The following is an 11,362-nucleotide window of genomic DNA, read 5'->3' as shown; positions in this document are numbered from 1 at the left end:
CCTGCAGGGAGGTTTCGCAGGGAGAATGGCGGCATGGTAGTCCAGCGCGCGGCCATCTCCAGGCCTACTACGGCGTCTCCCCTGCCACAGGCTGGGCAGGCGTGGGAGCTATGCTCGCAAGCGCCGCCCCTCCCGTCCGTGCTTGCTGCAGCCTCGGCGTCTGGCCCGTCGTTGGCCGGCGAGCTGCTGCTGCCTTCTGGAGCCCCATCTTGGTCTTCTGCTGCTGACGCTGCTGCTGTCGACGATGTTGAAGACGAAGAGGAGCTGGCCCCCCAGACGCCGCCGCCTTCTTCAACTCCGCCGCATCCTCTGGTCTGCCCAGTCCAGGTTGGTGGCGGGCCTGTGGAGGCGGCAGCTGTGCCCCCTGTCGTGTCCAAGTTAGGGGCTTCCGTTGTTGTCGGCGTCAAGGAGGACAAAGAGGAGCTCTCCCCCCAATCGCCGCTGTCGGCTGCTAGCATCCTTGAGGCCAGTGCAGGGGCGCTGGCCACGCCATGGCCTCCTTCTTGGGCGTCCGCTGCGAACAATGACGATGAGGACGACGAAGTGGAACTTGCTCCCCAGACGCCGCCGGCCACCAAGTCCTTCAATGTTGCTGCCGATGTTGACAAAGTTGATGACAAGGAGGTGGAGTGTGTGGCGGGCGAGCGTGGTGGCTGGCAGGAGGTGATGCCGCGGCGCGGTCCGCGCCACCCGGCTCTGCTAGCCCCGCCATTTGCTCGCCGTCCTATTCCTCTTTGGCTCAAGGGTAGATGCTGCAGGTGCCTAGCTCCTGGTCACTGTGCTGTGGTTTGTTGTGACCCCTTCAGGTGCTCTCGATGCCTTGAGAACGGTCATCGGGCACGTGACTGCCGTAACGCTTGGCATCCTCTCAGCTGGTTAGCATGTCCTATCGCGTCGTTGCCCCGCCAGGAGAATGCTCCTCGTCAGGCCCAGGTTGAGGTCTCGCTCCCATCTGATGTGCCTCGTCGTCGGTCCTAGGCATCAGTGGTTTCCGCTCCTGCTGGCTCGTTGGCCTCAGAGGATATGCAATCCTCTTTGGAGAAGCAAGCTAAGGTTATTCAGGAGGCCGTTCATCCTCTTCACGAGGCTATCGACTCCTTGCACGGTTGGATGCTAGCTATTGGGGGCTTCCTGGAGCGCGCGGAAGCAGCGTTGGGTAGGCTCTCCCGGACGCCTGCCGATCCTGTGGTTCTGCCTGATGATGGCAAAGTGGGCGCGAGCGGAGCGGGCCTTCACGGCTGCTTCTCTCCTCGTGCTAGGGCGAGCTCGCTGATTACAGCTCCGGTCATGCAGATCATGCCTGAGCTTGTGGAGTTGTGTGGTGGTGTGCCTACGCCTCCTTTCGTCAAGGAAGTGAGGCCCAGCTTGCACGAGTCATCGGATGTGTATTCTTCGCCATGTCAGGAGCTTGGCTTCGAGAAGTGTGGTGTTGATGGTATGGTCTCTCTCTCGCCTGAGTTCGGAACGCAGTTGGTACCCGGAGCTGTCGTCGCTAGAGAGGTTTGCGATTTTCTCGCGACCTTGGTTGTTGCCTTCCCTAGATCCGCAATTGGTTGATGGGTGCCCCCAATGGCGTGGCATGTCGCGTTGGAGTCTCGTGTTCGAGTATTTGTTAGTGTTGCTTTGTGATTTCTCCGGGTGTGTTGGTTGTGTGGGTTTGGCCCAGTTGATGTAGGTTTTCGCCCGGTTTTCTCCTAAAAATCGAGCACCTTTTTCTTAATTAATGAATGGGGCAAAGCTTTTGCCTCTCTTTCAAAAATATTGTGGCCTGGCCCCTGGTAATACAACACGCATATTGCTCTAAGAGCATCCCCACTCGTTGGCACTCCCCACGCCCAAATCCGGCGAAATTTTCATCCGGATTGGAGGAAGATTTGGCGTGGGGAGGAGTAGTTTCCCAGTCGTGTGCTCCCCAAGCGGCGTTTCTCGAAGAAAAAGAGGATGACTCGGGGAATCCGGACGAAAGAGGAGACACGTGGGCGTGGGCGGTTGGTTTAGCTTCATCCGGAGTCCCCGGGAGACCCCCGGGAAACCGAGGATGGCATGGGGAGTCCGGATGAAAATAGGCTCAAATCCAGACCAAAACGAGAAACCGGGGGCCTGACTGGGCCGTTTTTCGCCGTCCGGATGAAAAAAGTGGTCATGGAGGGCTTCTCGGGGAGATTAGTGGAGATGCTCTAACACGGTATCAAAGCAAAAAAAAAAAATTGGTCCTCTGTTCCGATCCCGTGCGTGGTCGATCTCCGTCGATCTCCTTGGCTGCTCCCGGCCCGATACCGCGCGTGGTCGCTCTCCGTCCTCCCCCGCGCTGCGTGCTCTCCGCCCCTGCGCCGCGTGCTCTCCGCCAGTCCCGCGCGTGGCCGCCGCGCCGCCCCCACGCTCCCTGCTCTCCGCGTGGTCGCCCGCGTGCCGTGCTCGATCGGATCGCTGCTCTCCGATCTCGCGCGTGGTGGCCGTGGTCAATCGATTCTGCTCACGGCTCTGTTCCGTTTTTTTTTTTACTCTACTTGATCCGTTTTCTCTTCTTGCTCACGGCTCTGCTCCCCGATCCTGCTGTTGACTTGATCGGTTTCTCTCTCCTGCTTTTCGGCTCTGTTGACTTGATCTGAAAAAAAAAAGCAAAAAAAAATAAAAAAAAATACCATCGTCGGCTGTTGTTCTCCGATGTCTTCTTCCGCTGATCCCGCCTTATCTTGCCTCCCTTCGGTATTTGGTATTTGTCCGCTGCCTCCGTGTATGACGGCTAGTCATTCTTCGTCGCCGTTTGCGGCCTCTTCACCGACTCCGTCTACATCGGCTCGCCGCTCTATACCGACTTTCGCGGCCTCTTCCCGCGGCTCTAGTCGCGCTTCGCTGATTTTGTCTCCCTCAGCCTGCCACTCTACATTGACTTTTGCGGTCTCTTCATGCGGCGCTGACCGCGCTTCGCCGACTTGGTCTACGTCGGCCTGCCGCTCTACATTGACTTTTGCGGCCTCTTCCCGCGGTTATGGCCGCGCTTCGTCGACTCCGTCTACGTCGACCTGCCGCTCTACATCGACTTTCGCGGCCTCTTCACGTGGTTATGACCGCGTTTTGCCGACTCTGTCTTCATCGACGTGTTGCTCTCTGTCGCCCCCTTTGGTGGCCTCTGTGCGTGTGGGTGTTAGCTCCTTGTCGGCACCTGATTGTATGTCGACATCTCCAGTCGCGTCCTCTCTGCGCATGAGATAGCGCAGCATGATTTCTTACTCTCCAAACTCAGTGTTGTGGATCCACCATGAGTTTGAGGGGGGTGTTAGATGTATATATTTATCTATTGTAGTTTCCCCATATGTTAGGGGCTTTCTACATATGTGCACCTATACATGTACTATATATTGTAGCCTATTAGCCCCCTGGTAATACAGCACACATATTGCTCTAACATTTATATGTAGCTGATCAGCAATTCCTTACTGCCATTTGGAGGGCAGGGCAAGTCCTGTTTCCATGGCCGTGCATGGCCATGTAATGTCCATGTAGGTGTGTTCTTGAGGAAAGTTCTACCCCATAGTTACATTATTTTTCTTTCTCTCTTTTGATCTTCTGTACGGTAACTTTTCTACAAAATATGGGCAAACTTAATCCTAAATATTTCTTATGTTTGTTATTGCAGATTTTTTTTTTCGTATGTCGAGTGTCCACAAGGTGTTTGGAAAAAAAATCAGAGCAAACTTCATGTGTAAAATAACAAATGTAATTTTTATGCTCCTCTACCGTATCTGAAGTTATGCATGAGAAGTTTAGCGTGGTACCTTTGCTGCCTTCTTGCCTGCCCAACTACTTATCTTTGTTTGAATATGGATTAACTAATAGGTGATGCCTGGATTTATGTACAGATCCTCCACTGTAAAATTGTAATTGAAGTTTTGCAACACTAATAGGTGATGCATGGAGTTGTCTGTGCATTGCATGGTTACCAATTCGGATCAGCGACATATGGTGTCTCTTGATCTCCTCAGCATATATGAACCTGTACATTGTCATAACTGGTTTACTGGCATTCCCAGTTTAATTGTAATGTTCTATGTTTTACTAAGTGATCTTTTTCTTCAGTGGTATCATACTGATGCTCATTAATTTTGTTTTTATTTTTCTTACCATTCAGCCTCTGTTACCTTTGTAGTTGATTGACTCCAAAATTATCTATCGTTAATTTTTAATCACAAAAAGATCGGTTCTAGAAATTCTCGCAGCAACGCGCGGGGCATCTTCTAGTTTTGTACTAATTATGTGCCAATTTAATATAATAAAACAGAGAAAATACAATGTGTGGAAGATGGAATACTTGGGCGTTGCATCACGAGCACAGTTTGCAGCCGCCCTCGAAGAACAGGAGGATGCCTTTGAAACGCTCTCCGGTGAGAAAAGCTGGAATGATAGAGAAGAAATAACAGGCGACACGGCTCCCCTTCTCGACCTTCCATCACAAGTCTCCAGTGAAATGCTGCTAGATCATTGGCAGCAGATGAGGAAATCAAATATACATGTATAAAACTAAAGGACAAAGGCACTTTGTACTTCAAATGTTTGATTATCGTTGCCATAAGAAATTATTTACATACACGAGCAATCCAAATCCAGAGTCTTAGACTATTTCCTGCATCGTTCCTAAACACTAAACAAAAATTTCTCTGAATTAGGGGGTTGGTGACGCTCCTATCATACATACATAATGTCTTTCAATTGACGAAGGAATCAAGCCGTGTATCACTCGATGATTCTTATATTTTGAAATGCTTGTATCCATAGTCGGAGCTTGTCATGCCTTCCTCCCAGTCGCCAAGTTTTCTGCCGCCAAAAACCACTTGTTTGATGCCCATGTGTCTGCAGTTTTAGCCAAATCGACAGACTGGTGAGTTACAAGTGCACTATGATAGTTAGATCTGCAAAACAGTGTTATAGCATTTTGTAGTTTACGTCGTGCGTTATGAATTGATGTTTTTTAATGGCATACCCAAGAGTTTAATTTAGCATGCTTGCAGGGTACCAAGAATCTAAAATTACACGTAAAACAAAAGAATCTAAATTACAAAGCTAGCAATGAAGACAGGACAACAGATCCATGTTCTACATTCAAAAAGGTCTAAAAACCGCTAGTCAGTTCGACAATCAGTCTTGGTTAATCTCATAACTCGGTTTCAGCTAAAAGGCTACAGAATTAAGGTGCCAATCTACCTCTTCGGTTTAGTTCAGACCCACAGGGCCTGTGATCATGCTTCTTCAAAGCTATTCAGAGAGAAAGAGACGAAAGAGATGTCTTACTCTGAGCTTAATTGTGTAAGACAGTTCAGTAATACATCCAACCCAAGATAATCTGAAGTGCCAAGGTCCACCCTGACCACATAAATAGAAGATGATTTACATAATAGCATAAACAACTTTTCAAACTTCAAAACTATTGAATGTTTCCAATTCATACCATACTCTGGCCCAACTGTCTTGAAACTCAACATCACTGATATCGTGGAAAGATGAAGGCATCACAGCAGAAGCTTCATCAGAATCATACGAAGGGTCAAAGTCCAACATTGAATTGGCCAGCTGAAGTCAAAACTGACAAAATCAGAAGTCTAAAAGAATGAGAGCAACAAGTCACTACCATAGAAAAGAAGAAGAAACATGCAAGATTATATCGATAAACTTACAATGGCTACATAGATGTTGTAAGCAGTTGATACATAATAGGCAACACTACTATAAAGCATGAACCTCTAGTGTCAGAAGATCTTATTTAGGTGCCAAGCTAAACCATGCCGAACATGGTTCACAAATTATGGAAGAGAACAGGAAGTATAGGTAGTCCAGATATTACAGTACTGCACGCAATATTTTCGAAATTCAGAAGACATCACATACAGCGTGAAAACTATTACACGTTTCCACGCAATCCAGTTTCAGGCTACCCATTAACAGTTTGGATTCATGAGTGGAGGGATACAGGAGAGGAGAAAGTAATACATTATACAATCATTGTAGCTTTCCAAAATAGGATAAGCCCAACCTGCAAATTTGAAGAGTTGAATGCTCCTAGTCTTCCCATGACATACCAAGCCTGAATTACCTGTGAAGAACAGTTGATGTCAAGATAGGGCAGTTGCTTTCTAATAATGAGAATGGAAATAAATAAATGCAACTTTACACCGCCAAGAAGGTCGACATCTCGATCAGTTGGCTCTCCAAAGAGTTCGAACCAAATGAAAGCATTTAATGGGTTGAAGCTGCAATGATACAACGATAAACGAAAATTAGTGTTCATGAGCCTTAAATTGTTCGAACTTGGAAAATTACTATTGATTTGACAACAACCATCATATCCCTGCTTGTGCGATGTTTATGTCAACTTAGCTGGTACAGTGTGGATTTATGCACTACAGTATCCCCAATTCAGTTCGTCGACTTAGTTTGAAAAATGGAAAATAGTAGTTGTTTCAAACTATGGATTGGTTCTGGAGATGCTCAGTTATTTCATAGGAAGAAAAACTAGACTACATCAATGAGAACAGAATCATGGATTCAGAAAACGAATGTCGCTACTGGTTGAAGCAGATCATCTGTCCTGGAATCAATTTCAGCTATCATGCACGCCAATTTCAGCTATCAGCTATCATGCACGCCAAACGGATTATCATTATCGCGACAACTCACTCTCGGAAGCTAACTTTAAATGCGGCGACAGAGCCCGTCTTAGGTCTGTTGAACCCCTCCCTGCCTTTCTTTCGCACCCTTTCTTGGATCTGTATGCCAGCCAAGCACACAAAATTCTAGTAGTCAGTAAAAAGGTACAGCAAATGCACTAATTTTTTAGCCCCCAAAAATCAGAACCTCACCCTTTGCTTCATGAGCTCTGGATTCCCGATGCTGTCGCCGAGGATGGCGCGCATCTCCTCGTCATCCCTGCAGGCGTTCTCCAGCACCCTGAATCAGCACAGCAGCACCAGTGAGCAAGCTAATCTAGCAGAGGGTTCACCCATTCATTTCAACACACGCACACACAGACACACAGTAGACAGCACAGTAGCAATAAGCAAATGAAAGCGATTCAGGCAAGGAGGTGGCCGACCGACCTGGCCCAGCCGGGGTAGGTGTGCTGGCGGTCGTAATCCCGGCGGCGGCGCTCCTCCCGCACCTTGGCCAGGCGCCGCTCCCTGGCAGTCGTGCCGGACGCCGCCGCATCGTCGCTGGCGGCCGTGGCAGTGGCGGTGGCGCGCCGGAGCTGAAGGCGAGGAGTAGGTGAAGGCGGTGGTGGGAAGTGGGATAGGAATAGAGTTTTAGCAGCTGGGAATAGCAGCGGCGGCATGACTGCTGCGAGGTGAGCACGCGAGATGGCCACCACCTTAGGGCTCCTTTGATTCATAGGATTGATATAGGAATTATGTAGGAATTGGATCCTATAGGAAAATTTCTATACAAGTCATTTGATTCATAGGAACATATCCTATAGGAATTATTCCTATAGGAATCTTGTAGTACAAATCCTATAGGAAAAAAGCGTTAGCTCATACCTCATGGAAAAATTCCTTTGCTACAATCAAAGACACACCATATTCCTATAGGATTCAACTTGGCATGACATTCCAATCCTACACCTTTCCTATTCCTACACTCTTCATATTCCTATGAATCAAAGGAGCCCTTATATTATCTTCGTCTTCGTTTAGCTCAGCAGTCAGTAAATCCAGTCTTCTAGGCCTGGGCTGGGCTGGGCCGGCCCAGTTATTAACAGGCCGAAAGCAACACATGTTTTTTCTTTGCGCTGACATATTGTATTTAATTAAATAGTAAAAAATCTAAAAAATGCTCAGAAAAATTAGATAGAAAAATAGCTAAGTTTGATATCTAATACCAGCAAAAACCATCGCAATTTTTTAAAGATACACAGAACATACTCTTTGCAACAGAAAAGTGTACAGAGGGAGGCCCTAGTCTAAGTGGACATGAATCGGTCGCCCAGCTCAGGCTAATGTAGCAACATTCTGAATTTTATTCGACTATTCGTTGCATTGTTGATTTCAGCATGTAGATACAAACCAATTGAGTAAACACACTCTACTTCAAAGTTCAAGCTAATAGCTCTGTGTATGCCCGAGAGAAACCGGAGCATCGAGCATGTCATCCTCCTGTCTGCCTTTCACAACATGGTGTTTTCCCCCACCTGAACTATCCTGTCGCTCCCATGCATTCGATATACTCCTGCTGAACATGTTCAAACATATGAGATGGAAATGCCAGGAGCATGTCCTGCAATCTTCAGCACCAACAAGACGTGATGCAAATTCAGAAGGCGCCTGGAAACAAGTTCAATTATAGAGCAAAATACTACATGAGATTGATATATACAGTGAATCAACAAGGAACAGAGAGATGTCGTGAATTACCAAACTGATTCAGGAAGGCAACATATGTGCGATGGCCCATGAAACTGTAAGAGGTACATAAGCCCACGAGCTCTCTCATTTTGCAGGCACCGGCAAGCTCATCCTTGAAGCAGGAGCACGTGCCTCGTTCTCAACTGCAGGCTTCGATGATTTCAGCCTTGCTTGGTGCATCAGCTTGCACACACTCTTCCCAATGAGGCCTCTCTGTTGGATCCAGCAGGATCAACTAGCTCTAGTTTGAGCCACAAAAGAATAAGATCAGAAATACCTTGGTCTGAAGATGATGCCATGCCTCCTCTTGTTTAATTGCTCACACCAGGATGGAGCAATTTGTGCTAGGTTCTTCCTAGTGCTTTAGTGCTAGCCTGATCGGTGGCTTAATTTGTGTGAGAGAGAGAGTGAGAGAGAGGGCTGAGAGCAGCCATGTGTACTCTCTCCTCTTGTAGGTCATTTGACCCCTTTATATATGTTTAGCACTATGCACTAGGGGAACCAGCACCGTTGGATCAAAATCGATGTCTCCGATCAAGACAACACATAAGGATAGGTGGCCATTTACTGTAGCACCGCCCTACTGTAGCACCGTCCTACTGTAGCAACCCAAAAAGATCTGACCTAGGAGAGCAGCCTAGATCACCAAAATATCCAACATTCTCCCCCTTGATCGTAAGGCTGATCATTATAAGCTCATTTTTTCAACAAAATAATGCACTAGGACGAAAAGATTATAATGGTCTGTTAGGTACCATTTAATCTAGTGACTATAGCACATTACTTCATATCAAAATGAACCTCTTTAATTTATGAGCTCCATAAACTTTATTCACATCATATATTAACTTAATTTACATAATTCTTTACATAAACATCATAAACATTACGGACTCATCTTTTGATAAAATGGTACACCAAGACAATAGGTTACAACAGTCAATTAAGTACTGCTAAACCAAGTGACTATGGTTCCCATCCGATCTCAAAATGAGCCCCTTTTGGGGAGATGGTGCCATAATAGTTCCAACTTCTCCAGGATTAAAAGCTTTCAACCAAACCCATGCCGGCAACATGCTCTCTAAATACGCTGGGTGGTAAGCCTTTCGTGAGCGGATCCGCTAACATAAATTTAGTACTAATGTACTTGATATCTATTGTTTGATCCTGGATTCTATCTTTCACAACAAGATACTTAATGTCAATAAATTTGCCAGCTGCACTTGACTTGTTGTTACTCGCATAGATCACTGCGGGTTGATTATCGCAGTATAGAGTGAGAGGCCTGGAAATGCTGTCAATCACTCTTAGTGCCGGGATAAAATTCTTCAACCATACCGCCTGCCCGGTTGCCTCATAACATGCTACAAATTCTGCCTGCATTGTCGACGATGCAGTAACAGTTTGCTTTGAGCTTTTCCATGATATAGCTCCTTTTGCAAGGGTGAAGATATAACCTGATGTGGATTTCTTAGTATCAACACACCCCGCAAAATCAGCATCTGAATAACCCACTATTTCGAGGTTATCAGATTTCTCATAAGTAAGCATGAGGCCTTTAGTACCTTGCAAATAACGCAAGACCTTTTTAGCAGCCTTCCAGTGATCCAGACCTGGATTGGACTGATATCTGCCAAGCATCCCGGTCACAAAAGCTAAATCAGGGCGAGTGCACACTTGTGCATACATAATACTCCCAACAATTGAGGCATAAGGAATTGACTTCATCTGCGCAGATTCATAATTATTTCTTGGGCACTCTGGAAAGTCCCAAATTTATCGCCCTTAACAATAGGAGCGGTGCAGGCTGAGCACTTATACATATTGTACTTTTTCAGTACCTTTTCAATATATGCTCTCTGAGATAGCCCCAAGATCCCTCTGGATCTATCCCGGTGAATTTCAATTCCTAAAACATAAGTTGCTTCACCGAGATCTTTCATATCGAACTTTGAAGACAGGAATCTCTTGGTCTCCATCAACATATTTTTATCACTGCTGGCCAAGAGTATGTCATCAACATATAATATCAGGAAGATAAAATTACTCCCCCTGAACTTAACATAAACACAATTGTCCTTCTTATTTTCCTTAAAGCTAAATTTCTTTATGACTTGATCAAATTTGAGATACCACTCTCTTGATGCTTGTTTCAAACCATAGATGGATTTCTTCAGATGACATCCTAAATGTTTATTTTCTTCCATAACAAAACCTTCCGGTTGTGCCATGTATACATCTTCATGTAAGTCACCATTTAGAAATGCCGTTTTGACATCCATCTGATGTAGCTCTAAATCATAATGAGCCACGAGTGCCATAATTATTCTGAATGAATCCTTCGAAGAGACGGGTGAAAAAGTTTCATTATAATCAATCCCTTCTCTTTGAGTGAATCCTTTTGCCACAAGCCTTGCTTTAAACCTTTCGATATCACCCTTGGAGTCACGTTTGGTCTTATAGACCCATTTGCATCCAACTGTTTTGGCTCCTTCGGGGATTTCTACTAAGTCCCATACATCATTAGTGCTCATGGACTTCATTTCATCTTTCATAGCATCGAGCCATTTAGACGAATATTCACTTTCCATAGCCTCCTTAAATGAGGTGGGATCATTATCCAACACTGGCTCATTTGTATCCTCACTCATGTAGGTGAGATAATCATCGGAATAGCGGGCTTTCTAGCCCGCTGTGACCTTCTAAGAGGCTCATTATTCGGCACATTAATAACAGTTTGAGACTCGCCGATTATTTTCAATAAGAGCATCATTAGATGTGACATCTGGAACAGTCACCGGTGTATCAGCAGGTGTTGCATTAGCAGCACGTTGCCTTCTTGAATATACTCGTAATTGCTGTCCTTGGTCCTTTTGTTGTCCAGTTATGTGAGCACCATCAGCTACAGGAGCTGAAACTTGAGGTGCAGTCTCAGTATGTACTGGAAACACTGGCTCTTGGATTACAGGCAT

At 46.2% G+C, this 11,362-nt stretch overlaps 1 protein-coding gene across 1 annotated transcript; it reads right to left on the bottom strand.

Annotated features, from left to right (window-relative positions):
• Positions 1–4,572: 4,572 nt before the first annotated feature.
• LOC124662659 lies at positions 4,573–11,362 on the bottom strand. Its single transcript, XM_047200465.1, has 12 exons — positions 11,139–11,362; positions 9,729–10,020; positions 8,490–8,603; positions 8,251–8,309; positions 7,089–7,367; positions 6,852–6,939; positions 6,670–6,758; positions 6,164–6,242; positions 6,026–6,085; positions 5,444–5,565; positions 5,287–5,358; positions 4,573–4,848 (listed from the first exon to the last, which is right to left on the bottom strand). The coding sequence occupies exons 1-12, from the start codon at positions 11,360–11,362 to the stop codon at positions 4,746–4,748; spliced, it is 1,581 nt and encodes a 526-aa protein (XP_047056421.1). The 3' UTR covers positions 4,573–4,745.

Source organism: Lolium rigidum, chromosome 6, assembly GCF_022539505.1.
Source record: "Lolium rigidum isolate FL_2022 chromosome 6, APGP_CSIRO_Lrig_0.1, whole genome shotgun sequence".
Lineage (NCBI taxonomy): Eukaryota > Viridiplantae > Streptophyta > Magnoliopsida > Poales > Poaceae > Lolium > Lolium rigidum.
This window is presented reverse-complemented; position numbering and strand designations above follow the sequence as displayed.

Excerpts from the sequence above, each read along its gene's own strand:
- LOC124662659 (XM_047200465.1), bottom strand. The coding sequence starts at position 11,362 with ATGCCTGTAATCCAAGAGCCAGTGTTTCCAGTACATACTGAGACTGCA. Across the intron at positions 6,243-6,669 it reads TTTAAAGTTAGCTTCCGAGA|CTTCAACCCATTAAATGCTT; the intron begins GTGAGTTGTCGC and ends GTATCATTGCAG. Across the intron at positions 6,086-6,163 it reads ATGTCGACCTTCTTGGCGGT|GTAATTCAGGCTTGGTATGT; the intron begins GTAAAGTTGCAT and ends TGTTCTTCACAG.